Source organism: Rhinopithecus roxellana, chromosome 6 (genome assembly GCF_007565055.1).
Source record: "Rhinopithecus roxellana isolate Shanxi Qingling chromosome 6, ASM756505v1, whole genome shotgun sequence".
In the NCBI taxonomy this organism is placed as follows: domain Eukaryota; kingdom Metazoa; phylum Chordata; class Mammalia; order Primates; family Cercopithecidae; genus Rhinopithecus; species Rhinopithecus roxellana.
Genome location: NC_044554.1, coordinates 66,382,471 through 66,396,867, shown reverse-complemented (window position 1 = coordinate 66,396,867; position 14,397 = coordinate 66,382,471). Strand labels below are relative to the sequence as shown.

Here is a 14,397-nt window from a genome sequence, read left to right as displayed (position 1 = left end):
ACTATGCAGGATTTAAGAAAATAATAGTATTATAGGGGACAGGGATTAAAATAGTTGAAAAATACTGTCTTATAGCAACTTATTATGATGCATATTACATTTTGAACTCTTGGAGAACAATACCATGTCTTGTTTATTTGTCTGTATTCTAGCAATCCTAATAAAGTACATTTTCCAAAGTAGACAATAAAAGTTTTCCAGATACCCCAGTACTATATGCATGGTATATGTTCAATAAAATCTTGCTGATCGATTGAAAGAACCAATAAACAAATTTAAGTTTGTTGAATGATCAGTGTATGCTCAGCCCTGCTGAGACACTATAACAAGAAGACATACAAAAAAATAGAAAATACACTCATCGTTATCCATAAACATCATTTATCAGGTAATGCTGAAACAAATGCACCACAGAAAACATTTGAGTGGTTACCTGTGCATTTCTTTATATGACTGTTCCTTTTCCCATGTGACCCTAACTTGCAGCCAAAATTCTCCTCCCAAAATTCTGCAAACCACACATTTCTTCGATTGTTGGCAAGAGTTCGGCTTCTAAAGTATCGATCAAATCCTATTTCAAAGGAGAAAGGTAAGATTTTAATATTCTTTCAAAATTAAATATTGTCAGAACTTTCGAACGGATGTTATATTGTGATCATTGTATGAAAAGAAACACACACACACATACAACAAATGAGAGAAAAGCCAGTAGCCCATAAACAAGGCTTCTCTTATGGCAAAAGCCAAGGAGGGTCAATGGACAATCCCCCCGCACCATCACCACTACTCAAGCACCTGGATCTATGAATAAGTACAACAGGAAAGCCTGGTATCAGTGTCCTTCTTATACCCTCCCCTACTCTACTTCTCCCAGAGGCAGGAACCAGTGACTTCATGCTGAATCCTGGATACTCAGAACCCAACTTAAACTTCCTTCATTCTTTCCTCTTTCCAAGCAGGGATCAATGTTCCAGACTTCCCTGTGTTTCCACATACTTCAAAATTTCTCTCTCCTATATGTTCTGTTTTCAGTTAATTCAATAAAGCAATCATGTTAATGTCACCTTATGGAGTCATGGGTAAGAGAACTCAAGTGTCAGTTTGCTCAGGTAACCACTTTATTGAAGGGAGACCCCCTGGAAATAATGCCTTACTCCAAAGGATAATGTTAAAAGTGAGAATTTCAATTACTGTCAAACTGATTGGAAAATATGTTTAGAAGATAGACTGCCTCTCAGGATGCTCCAAGTCTTTCCTGTTGCATTTATTTATCCATAGGATAGGCCCAGCATCATATATTCATTTTCTATAAATCAAGCATCTTCCCTCCAACAATGCTATGATTACCATAAATGCCCATGGAAATAAGTAAACTCAAACTCAAAGTGCAATTACTAACATAATGGAAGTAACTGACTATGGCCTTTTTCTTAAAAAAAAATCTAATGGGGACTCTTTCCTAAATACACATACACACTATATAAATATAATAAATATATGTGTGTATATATATAATACATATGTGTGTGTGTGTATATATATATGCATGTGCATGCTGGTTTAAATACTGGTCTTGACAATTCTGCCACCAAAGCTAAAATTTGTATCAAGCCATCAGTAATGAGTGCTTTCCTCATATTATGATACTCCAATTTTGCCTTTGAGTTTAGATCCAACTGCAATGAAACAAACTCTCTATGGTGCATCCTTACCATCAATTGATGTTCGTTTGGGCAAAATTGTCACAGCCCCTTCTGCAATCTCCTCTTGCTGATAGACAGGTGCTATTTTGGATCCCCAACTATCTGAGCCAATCCAGAGAAAATGCCCACTTTGGTTTAGTTTTTTTGCTGCTTCCAATATCCTCCTATAGGAATAAAAATAATGCATATCACATGTATTAAAAATACCACAATTATGAATATTACAAGAACAGCTTTGGAAAGTTGTATACACTCAGTAGGTCACTGTTGAACAATTAAGATGATCATTCTAACTGCCCACATCTTATCATCTCCTAAAGGCAATATAGCAGAGACTAACTCCAACACATGTTAATTAGCCTTACGCTTAACCTCATTCACATCATTCTCTCTATCACCCTTGTTTGTCTTATCTCATTCAGTCCCCAAGTTTTACTCTGTAGGTATTTCAGATTTACAAACTACAAGGCAGCAGAAGGCAGTCTGTTATTGGAAGGGAATTACAAGCTTTTATGTTGAACATGAAATATGTTAGAAAGAGGATATGGGACACAAATCTGACCCTACATACAGAAGAAAAGTAATCAGCACCTGATGTCATCCTCATTGGCAAACATAATCACTGCTCGAGCATTAGGTGTTTCTAGCAGGCGTTTGATAATTTTTTCAAATTCTCCAGGTCTTGGTTCACGTGGGATTTTCTGTGACTGAGCAATGCAAACACCACCTATTTAAAAAAAAAAAGGGCGGGGGGAGGGGGTGATTCAGGAAGAGCATTTATTTAATTAGCAAACTCAATTAGCTACTTTATAAAAGCACATAATTCTGTATGAATATTATTTCTCAAAATATGTGTCACTCTCACCTATTAAGAGCAAATTGTGTTTGTTTGCATTATAATATATTCACCAAATAAATGACAATAATTATTAATCAGACATGGGTTTCTTTCCCAAAATTTAAACATTATTTTTGTGGATATGTCTAAGAAAACCAAGATGTATAAGATGTGTGATGAGAGTCAAAAGGTGGAAAGAGGAAGGGCTGTTATGATTTATGCAACATAAGCCAAAGGACAAGTGACAGAATTAATAAAAGTATGAGTATGTCTTATAGTTGAGACCCTTATTAAGTAGCAAGGTCCTTTTGCTACTTTTATTTACTAGTAGACTTCTCTTAAAGTTAATTAAAGTTAATTTCATTGTATAGCTAATAGAACTGCAGCAAGATCCTCATGCATCAGCATAACAATGTCTTATGAGACAAGTGTTCTTCAAGACTATATAAGACACAGGCAAACCCCAAAGATGCCAACTCTTGATTGACGTACATCTCCACTATGAAAATGGCAGAAATACTATCTCATTTTCACTGTAAATAAAAAGAAAGAACCTTATTTTGGCCTCTCCTTCTTAGGCAATGAGGGACAAAAGAGAAAAGTATAGAAAAGATCTCTGCCTCTGAGCTGGGGTAGGAGCAGAAGAAAGAGGTTCCCCCAATTGCAGTGAAACAGAGAGATAACATTCTGAAACTAGATGAGAAAGCAATACTAGCAATAGGTTTCAATTGCATTATGGTATAAACAGTATTTTTTGAAGTCAGCTAAGAATTAAATCGCCATTTATAGCATTGCTTCAGTAGGCAAAGGCATTTTTACTTCCAAACAATTGACAATGCACTCAGTCATCCAACTGTTATTGCATGCCATTATACTCTATGCACTGGGCTCAACATTGGAAATGCACAGTCTAATCCAGGAGTTACCATCTAGTCTGGGAAATAGGCATTTGAATAAGTTACCATGGAATAGATAATAAAGTATATAATTAATAGGATATTCAATATAATCAGAACACAGAAGAAGGAGTAACTAAAGTGCTTGAGAGAGCTGAATTTTAAAGAGCAAATATACATCCATGTGGGGACAAAGTGGAACATGTCTGGTGGAGGCCACAGTATGTAAAAACCTAGCACAATCATGGCCTATGGTAGAGACTGGCTGGGTCTGAAGTTGGAAACAATGACCAGGTCCAGCTTGAGAATGGCTTTGTTAGACGTGCCATATTCTGTAGTCTGAATGTTAATATGTTAAAACTTAATCCCCAGTGTGAAAGTATTAGGAGATGGGACTGTTGAGAGGTGACCAGGTCATGAAAGTGGAGTCCTTATGAATGGGATTAGTGTCCTTATAATAAAGACTCCAGAGATATTTCTTGCACCATCTGCCATGTGAGGACACCGCAAAAAGACCCTGAACCAAGAAGAGGGCCCTCATCAGCTCTTGACCATGCTGGCACCTTGATCTCAGACCTTCAGCCTCCAGAACTATAAAAATAAATTACTATTGATTAAGCCATCCAGTATATGATAATTTTTATTTTTATTTTTTTAGATATGGGGGTATCACTCTGTCACCCAGGCTGCAGTGCAGTGGCCAGATCATAGCTCACTGTAGCCTCAAAGCCCTAGGCTCCAGTGATTTGCTCACCTCATCCTCCGGAGTAACTAGGATTACAGGCACATGCCACCAAAACCGCACCAGTCTCCTATAATAATTTATTATGGCAGCCCAAAGAGACTAAGACATCAAATAACTTGGACTTTATTCTGAAAACAAGGGGAATCCATTAGGTTCATCAGCAGGAGAAGTACGTGCTGAGCTTTATGCTTTAGGTAGACTTTCAAAGAAGAAAAGTCTGGTAGCCAAATGATAGATTTCCAGGGCTCTGTGATCAAACCTAACACGTACAGCAGATGTATGATTAACTAGTGCTAGCACATAAAACTATTTTTCTTATAAGTTAGAGAACATTCAAAATTATGCCTATAATAGCAGGACTCTTAGTAACCTTATAATACACATTCCAGGGGTGGGAATTGTCCATAATACACAGATTGGGCTGTGTCACTGCCTGCAGTTAGCTAGTCTACTGATACACCACTACTAGTGGTGATAATTGATTCATTCCTTCAGTAAATATTTCTTGAGTGCCCAGTATCTGCCAGATACTGTGTGGGTGCTGTGGACACAATGGTGAATAAAAGAAATTCTCTAAGTTCACAGAATTCAGAAATATTATGGGTAAATCAGGCCTAATGCAAAATAAAAAGAAAGAAGAAGAAGAGAAAAAGAAGGGAGAGGAGAAAGAAGAGGAGCAGGAGGAGGAGGAGAAAGAGGAAGAGGAAGGAGGAGGAGGAGGAGGAGGGAGTGGAAGAGGAGGAAATGGAAGGAGGAGGAGCAAGTGGAAGGAGGAGGAAGAGATGGAGGAGGAAGAGGAAGAGAAAAAAGGAGGAGGAGGATGAAGAGGAAGAAGAAAGAGGAGGAAGGAGGAGGAGGAAGGAGGAGGAGGAGAAGAAGGAAGCAGAAGTAGTAGAAGCAGAAGCAGAAGAAGAAATAATACATAATTATAAAGTATAATGGGCCCTGTGAGGAAGAGCAAACGAATTTAATTTAGATTGAGGACTGCTCAGGGAAAGGCACCCTAAAGTGGTGTAATATAGTCGAGATCAAAAGGATAAGAGCATGGGAAAGGGCAGGAAAGGGCCAATGGAGTCAACGAATGAGGGCGAGAGGGGTGGGCAACAAAAATGAGATGGACATAAGGGTCAGATTGCAAGGGCCTGTGGAAGACTAGGAATAATTAAATGCTTAACTTTCTCACTAAATGTTTATATTTCTTCGATCTTTAAGTGGCCCATAAGAATATATCTCATGTATGAGCATTGCACTCCATGGAAGAAAAACAGATGAGGATCACTGATACAGACTGCAGCCTGAAGTGGGATGAACAGGAGGCAATGAACCCAGGCAGGAGGTATTGGAATAAGCAGTGGGAAATGATGACTGAGCCAGTGCTACTGGTGCTGGGGAGGAGCAGCTGGAGCTAAGGCAGAATCTCTGAGTTCGAGTCAATGGAGCTTTGTACTGATTTGATGTAAGTAGCGAAGCAACAGGAAACCACGAAGTATGACTCCAAGGATTTGGTCTTTGTGACCAGTTATGTGATGGTATCATTAAACAAGTGGGAAATCCAGGAGGATAAGGAGGAGAAAATAATGATTTTGATTGGAGGCAGGCTGTCTTCAAAGTATGCATGGAATGTCAAACTGAAAAAGTGAATCTGGAGCTAAAGAGAGAGAAGGGAAATGTAATACTTTTGTTAGGGGCTGATAGGTTAGGTAACTGAAGTGTTGTGGGGCAAAGAGGTCACTGAGAGAGAATATTTAAATCAGCAATAGCAAAGGTGAATTCTAGAACTCTGAAAAAAATCACCAGGTTTGGAGGAGGAAAGGAGTGATTACGTATTTTGAGAAAACTTTTGGAATGAAGTCTAGAGGTAAGTTGAAGACTGTGTATAATTTCTTTAAAATGCAAACAAACAAACCTCTGTGAGTGGAAACATTAGATAACTGCAAAAATGTAACACTAAGTAACACTCTCCAGGGAACAATATCTGTTTCAAAAGATGACTGCCCTTTTAATTAAATTGCCATGATTACTTAAACATCCCATTAAAGGCATGTTATATGCTGAGTATCATTCTGAGACTGTTACTGACTCTGTAGCCATAAAAAATTAAGTTCTAAAAATTTTTATTATGACTGTTTCAGAAGAAGCAAACAAGCAATCCAAACATAGTTTAGTCTGAATTCATTGATTTATTTATTCACGATGGACCTATTAAACATTTTTGTTTGTAAAGAGCTGAGTTCGCTGAGTTGAATTTTAACATAGCTTAAACCCATTTCACTTTTTACTATTCCCATACCACACCTCATATCTTTCAACCTGGTCAGTTTGTATTTTCCTGGAAAGAGGCACTGGAGTATTAATCTATTTAAGCTGAACAAATGCTTGTAGAGAACCTGTTTCACATGGCATTGTGCTGTTTGGTGCCTGTAGATATTTTATTAAAGTGTAGATTGATTATTTATCAAATGATTATAGTTAGAAGACTGGGATTATTTCCTGAACCCTGATACCCATTCACACTTTCTTTCTTCCTATCAGTCAAAAAGTCAGACAGCTAATCTATTCGTAAGCACTCATGGTCTACTATGTTTCAGGAGTTACAGACAAAGACTGCCAGTCTTCAGCAGTTATGATATAATTGAATGACAATGCGTACACATAAGAAACATCAGACAAGGGTGTAAATTAGGTAACACAGATAACAGCATAAGATATACCACAGTTCAGTCATAAATGACAAATAGGTCATCCCCTAAAATAGTCCTATGACTTCATAAGAGGAAGGGGTCATTACATACTGTTAGAATTTGGTTTTAAAAATCCAATGAAATTCAAAGATTCAGACCTCATCAAAGATACGTTTTCCATACAATACTCCACATCCATTGCTTGACTTTTTAAAGAGACTCTCTATCTTGATTTAAATTCCTGGGGTGGGTGGGTGGAAGAGAAGTTGCCCTTCATCAAATAATTTATCCACCACATCTACTCTTCCATGTCTCACTCTGAAAGATTACTAATTGTATACAATTCAAGGGACATTAACTTTCCTATTCTGCAGGGATGTTCCTGTTCTATAATTTTTAAAGCTTAGTACTTACAGGGAAAATGTTATATTAAGGAATTTATAATTGGGTGTTTTCTAAAATTTCCTGGCTAGTTTCCTTGAAGCCTGTGTATTTTTTTCCTTCTGGTTACTTAACAATAATTTAAAGATCATTTATTGGATTTAGCACTTCATGTACACTTTACAATACACATGATCACTCCTTTCCAGTCTCATTTACTCAATGACACCATCTCTATTCCTAATGGCAGAACTTGAAGGTTTGTATCATGACCATCTTTCTGACAAGGAAAATGAGAAACAGGGGTACCAACAGCTTGCAAGATACTGAAATCCAGGTTCAAAACCAGATTTGTCTGCCTCTACATCTAGATTTCTTCCATCATCTTGCCCATCCACAATTGACTATACCTGTGGCTTTATGGTTTAGTGACTGCAAATGATTGATGCATAAGATAAAACATATTTAAAGACTTGTTTTTTAAAACGCTGCCAGTTGTCCCTTGTAAATCTAATTGACAGCTACATAAATACAATCCTTCTGTTGAGTAATAAGAGCTTAATTAAGATACTTGGAATTCATGCAGATTATAGAAGTGACTTAAAGCTCTCCAGCATATAGCCAGTCTACCCTCCAAACTTCCCAGCTGTTTCTGTTGATGCGTGTTCTCAGGAAGATTTTTCTGAGGTTCTTGTCTCCTACTTCTTTTGTACTGCAGCAATCATAATAATTTTAATTTTACTTTTTTTTGTTACTTCTTTTTCCTTTTCTTCTTCAATTAGAAATCTATGAGTATTGAACCTTATCTTTCAAATTTATCAGTATACCCCAACACGTATCACTGTGTTTGGTACACAGACTTCAACAAATATTTGTTGAATGAATAAATGCAAGACTTGTGATAGGTACTTCTAGGATAGAGAAATAGAAATGAGACAGTCCTGCTTTCAAAGACTTCTCCATCAAGTAGGGGAACAAATAGCTATATGTAAATATATGTTTAAAAGTAGATGTCATTAAAAGAAGTAAACAAATTATACATATGGGTCATGACTATGCAGAGGAAGTTGTCACTGAAATGGGATCTGCCTCCCAAAATAGTTTCTATTAGGGTACCATGAATTAGAATACTACCTAGGCCTTAGTGTATTCATCTGTACGGCGGCATTAGAATTTCCTCATATTGATACAAAGGCAAATTTGTAAACAATGCCATTTCAGAATTTTTACCTCTGTAGAAGGCTGAGACTTGTGGGTGAGTGGTCAGGTGTCTCAGATATGAGAGATAAAAGGCTTATATGTATTGATTTGCTAGTGCAGAGAGATGGTGGAATGAGAAAGAAAACATATTTGTCAGAAGACCTGAGGGTGGCCCCATGTAATCTTGAAAAGTCTCTCATTTCTCAGTTTCCTCATCTCTGTAATGAGGTTCATAATAACTATCTCTCAGGTATACTGTGAGAGTTCATTTATAAACGGTAAATTTCTATGCTAATGTGGCACATTATTATCAGTGTTAATAACAGTAATAATCATAACCAGACAATAATCATCACCAATACTGAGAGACTTGATATTCAGCCCTAAAACACTGGTTTTTCAACAGATCATATTTTTGAACCCTTCACCATTTTATATGTAGTATTATCAAATATCCTAAATTCTCAAAAGTGATCCTTGCTCACCTGCCTGTGCCAATAGATGAAATGACTAGGTTTCACTGTTGATTTCATTGTTGATTACAATGTGATTGGGACAATTTTAAGGTGAGAGAATGGGAAAAGTTATTTATATTCTTCTCCCATCCCCCAGTTCCTACCTCCAAGAATTAATTCTCCTTTCAAATGGATTCCATAAGTAGTAAAGATTTGGCTCAAATATCTGAGTTGAAATTAGAATTTAACTCTTTAATAAAATGGTTAAAACTATTAAAATATTAATGGTGCTAATTGGGTTAAGCAAAAGTTGTTATGGAAACAAGCACATGTTGTTTCATTCAAACATGTGTGCTACGTTTTTAAGAGGTTGGAATCTAATGTGTTGAGATAATACTGTTGGACTCTCCTAGAAGTAGACCTCAGAAGGAGTTTGAAATGCACAAAATTTGCTCTTGGCATCTACCTGATGGAGGGCTCCAGGGAAGCAGAGAAATCCAGGCAGAGAAATCCAGCTGGCTATGGCCCAGTGACAGGCTGCTGACACCACAAGCTCTGAGGCTAGAATGGCCCTCAGAGTTGCTTTAAAACAGGCCACAAAGGCCAGGCCATTATACCTCCACATCAATCAGCGTGATGATTCATTTTATGCATCAGTTTGACTGGGCCACAGGCTGCCCACATAGCTTGTTAAACATTATTTCTAGGTGTGTCTGTGAGGTTGTTTTCAGAAAAGATTGGCTGGAGCGGTGGCTCATGCCTGTAATCCCAGCACTTTGGGAGGCTGAGACGGGTGGATCACGAGGTCAGGAGGTCGAGACCATCCTGGCTAACACGGTAAAACCCCGTCTCTACTAAAAATATTTTAAAAAATGAGCCAGGAGTGGTGGCAGGTGCCTGTAGTCCCAGCTACTCAGGAGACTGAGGCAGGAGAATGGCGTGAACCCGGGAGGCGGAGCTTGTAGTGAGCCTAGATGGCACCCCTGCACTCCAGCCTGGGCAACTGAGCGAGACTCCGTCTCAAAAACAAACAAGAAAAAAAAAGAGAAAAGATTAGCACTTGAATTAGTGGACTGAATAAAGCAGATTACCTTCTCCAATGCAGGCTGGGATAATTGAGGGCCTAAATGGAACAAAAATGTAGACCAAGGTTGAATGAACTCAACCTGACTGCTTGAGCTGGGACATTGATCTTCTCCTGCCCTCAGTGCCTCTGGCTCTCCCGCATTCAAACTATACCACTGGCTTTCTTGGGTCTCCAATTTGCAGACAGCAGATTGTGAAACTTTTCAGGCTCCATAATTGTGTGAGCCAGTATCTGACAACAAATCTTTTTGGTTCTGTTTCTCTGGAGAACCCTGACCAATACAATGAGTCATCAGATCTGGGCCACTCTGGAAGAGGGGAAGGTGACCTTGGGCAAGGCCTCTAGCCAGGGCAGTCCCACACGGGGTTCAGAGCTGAAGACTGCCTATCTATAGCACTCCCAGAAATAGGAATAACAGGTCCTGCACTGATGGGATTCTGAAGGTCAATTCACCATATGTACATTAGTGTTAATAATGTATAATTGAAATGCATACAAAAATGAAGATACCATTTTTCTGAAACAATAGCATACTATTGTTTGCCTTATAAGGCAAATAATTAATAGAATGCTATTTTTTAATGTTAAAACTCCCTTTCAGAGACGTCTTGTTGCACAAAGAAAGGCAATCTATACAAACGGTAGAAAACTGGAATTGTAGCCAGCAAAAATAGGAGAAATAGGACCTTTCTGGTATTTCAATAAAGAAGTTTTGTTAAAACAATCTAAAAGGATAAAGAACTATGTTTTTAGTTGTTGCTCATTTATAAGACAAAAATCTCTATTAATAATAGAGCAGGAGAAAAATAAAACAAGAAACAATGTCACGGCACCAAGTTCCAACTGTGATGGAAATTGAGGATTAACTTATTGTGATGAAATTACTTACAAAGCTCTGTATAGAATACTGTGTGCTTTTTAAAAAAACAACATGAGTACAGTATTATCAGTATCTCAAGTTGGTTCACAATTTCCATCAAATTAAATTCTACATAAATCAACTCAAGTCTCTGGTTATACAATTTGTTAGCCACATGGCAGACTTTGGTTTTGGAGTACAAATAAGCCAACAAAATTACCATTTTATCAATTGTTAAAGAGAATGACTAGAATATTGGTTAAAAATGATTAGACTTACAGTTTGCCCATAAGAATTTTGCCTAGAATTAAACATTTTTTGATCTAATAAAAATGTGATACAGCCCATCCACCATTATTTATTTCTTATGAACATGCCTTCAGATAATAGCAATGAGCAAAACAAAATAACCAGGTGTTTTTTTTAAGGCAACAGAAACATATAAGCTCTCTGCCCTAAATATCCTTAGCATCATTTATATTTCCATCTTTCTGAAGACATAAGTAAACTAACAATTTGACCTAAAGTAATTGGTCCTTTAGTGGTAGTTGAGTAAAATTTGTTCTATGGTTTAAATAAGTGTAATCACGCCTCCTGTAACAATATTTTCACCTCCTCATGTGGTGTAAAACTGGGACTTAGCAGCAAAGTGCACAACATGAAACTGTAAGTTTATCAGCTTAAAGTGTACTTTGCAAAAGAGAAGATTTATCTCGCACATCACTGTAAAGAAAAAGTGTTATCTCTAACAACATGGATTAAAAGAGCAAAACTGCACTTATATTTATGTTCATTTTCTCTTTCTCACTTTCAAACATTTTATACTTTTTCCTCTATCAAATGCCATGTGGAATCTTAAGGGGACTCTGAAAAGCAATGCAATGAAGGAATGATACAGAAGAGGCATGCACTACCATGCATGGGGAAGTAAAGACAATCCACTATGCAATGGGACTGCAACAGAAGCAGACACTTCTCAAAAGAAGACATACAGCTGGCTAACAAACCCATGAAAAAAGTGCTCAACATCACTGGTCACAGAGAAATGCAAGTCAAAACCACAATGAGACATCATCATACACCAGTCAGAATGACTATTATTAAAAGTCAAAAAATAACATGTTGATGAGGCTACAGAGAAAAAGGAGCACTTACACAGTGTTGGTGGGAATGTAAATTAGTTCAGCCACTGTGGAAAGCAGTATGAAGATTTCTCAAAGAACCAACAACAGAACTACCATTCAACCCAGCAACCCCATTACTTGGTATCTACCCAAAGGAAAAGAAATTGTTCTACCAAAAAGACACATGCACCTGTATATTCCTCATAGCACTATTACAGTAGCAAAGATGTGGAATCAACCTAGGTGCCCATCAGCAGTGGACTGGATAAAGAAAATGTGGTAGATATACACTGTGTAATGCTATACAGCCAGAAAAAAGAATGAAATCTTGTCCTTTGCAGCAACGTGGATGCAGCTAGAGGCCATAATCCTAAGCAAATTAATGCAGAAACAGAAAACAAAATACTTCATGTTCTTACTTGTAAGTGTGAGCTAAATCTTGGGTACACACAGACATAAAGATGGGAACAATAGACACTGGGAACTCCAAAAGGATGGAGGGAGTGGGGCAAGGGCTGAAAACTTCCTATTGGGTACTATGTTCATCATCTGGGTGATAGGATCAACAGAAACCCAATCCTCAGCATCACACAATATACTCTTGTAACAAACCTGCACATACACCCCCCAAATCTACAATAAAAATAGATACTTTTTAAAAAAATAAAATCATAATTAAAAAGTAAAGAAAGGACCTTGGCACAGAGAGCCCCTTTCCTGCTGTCTGCAGATGTACTCTGAGAGAGATGCTGTGATCTGGAGGTGGATTGGGTCTAGGCAGGTTCACACTGGGCTCTCACTCAGCCACAACTCACCACAGATCCGGAGGTCTGCTCAGAGGAACAGAGGAGTGGGGTGAATATGAATCTCATCTCTGGGGTCAAACTTCCTAGGTCCAAATCCTGACCCTTCTCTTCTTAGCTATGTGAGACTGGGTAAGTGAGGTGGCTTCTTTGTACCTCTGTCCCTCATCTGAAGATTGAGAGGATGCCACCCAAATGGGCTTTGTGAAGAGACTCAATAGACACTCAACACATTATGTTTTCCTCAGAAAACACCTGTTAGTTGTAAATTGTTTAAAATTAAAATCAACAGCCCCCACACAGAAACAGTGACTGTCTTTCATCAAGTGATATTCACCTGCATTACTTCTAGAAACCTCAAATTTCATTCCCCAAGTATACACAGAATCACATCTCATACTAGAGATTCCTCAAGGGGGATATAGAGTCAGCTGCAGAAAGCTGCATAGTTAGAAGAAAAACTTACGCTCACCACAATAGAAAGGAATGTCTGATATGTTGCCTCTTCTTACCTCTTCCTTTGAGTTAGAAATGTCTAAGGAGACATAGGTATAGGAACTTGGAAAGATTCAGAGAAACAAAGAAAGAAATATGAAAGAAGAGAACCAGGAAGGGGAAAGGGGAGAAGAGAAATGGTGTCAGGGGAGAATGAAAGAGAACAAGAGTAGAAAGAGGAGAGCTGAGAGAGAACACCCAGTCCAGAGGTATCTATGGAACTGGGCAGAAAAGGAATTCTCTGTAGGGTCAAGAAAGCAATTGCGAGGTGAGGAACAATTGGAGAAGGAGCACTTGACTAGGTTTAAATGAATTTCATTAATGTGTTATGTGCATTTGTATTTTTTTGGATTATTTTTGGTGAGTAATTTGTGATCTTTATTTTGTTCTGTCTGTTTATTTGTTTTTGCCATTTCAAATTAGGTTCCCAGATTCTGGAGTGAAAAATATGACAGGAAAGTTTCAGAAGAGAAAATTAACTCCCTCTAAATGCTCAAATGACCAATATGAACAGACTCTCGGACATATTTTCCAGCCCATTGCCTGGAAAAACCATTTTGACAAAGACAATATTGAAATCAAAGTGAGCACTGTTTAAATTTCTTACCTGTTCTGGACTTTAAAAAAAAAAACAAAAACAAAAAACCAGCATTAGACTTTGAATTAAGCTCATTACAGAATTAATAATTTCATTACAGAACTGTACCAATTAAATACCCCAGTGTATCTCTAAGTCTAGTGAAGCCTGATATCTGTGAACACTCACTGGATGTGTGACAAATACATGAATAAATGAGAAGCCACTGTTTCCTGATATAGTGAAATTATCTAATAGATAAGCATATCCATGTTTTAAAACCAACATCATTCAGAAAAAGGCAAAGTATCTTGGTATCTGTGTTATATGTGTACATATCATAAAGTCATTTCCAAGTCATAAAGGTATTTCCAAATACCTTCTGCAGATAGGACATTCTCAACAGTACATCAACAGCAGCTATTAGAGCTTGAAATCTATGTGCACTGTTCTACTCAGCACCAAGTAATATCTGATTCTACTTATCAGCATTACCTGTATTTTGCTATGTATTAGCTTTCAAACAGTGAGGGGTCCTTTTCAACAGATACAA

At 37.7% G+C, this 14,397-nt stretch overlaps 1 protein-coding gene across 11 annotated transcripts in view; it reads right to left on the bottom strand.

Annotated features, from left to right (window-relative positions):
- The window catches only part of GRM8 (glutamate metabotropic receptor 8), an 858,863-nt gene that overhangs the window by 485,425 nt on the left and 359,041 nt on the right, over window positions 1–14,397 (bottom strand). For all 11 annotated transcript variants that reach the window (XR_004058116.1, XM_030933345.1, XM_030933348.1 and 8 more), the window contains 3 exons: window positions 2,295–2,430; window positions 1,713–1,867; window positions 434–571 (listed from right to left, as the gene is read on the bottom strand). Coding sequence is in view for 10 of the 11 variants with exons in the window: in XM_030933345.1 (XP_030789205.1) it covers window positions 434–571; window positions 1,713–1,867; window positions 2,295–2,430 (429 nt within the window). In the remaining variant the exon portion in view is untranslated. The remainder of the gene's footprint in view (window positions 1–433; window positions 572–1,712; window positions 1,868–2,294; window positions 2,431–14,397) is intronic.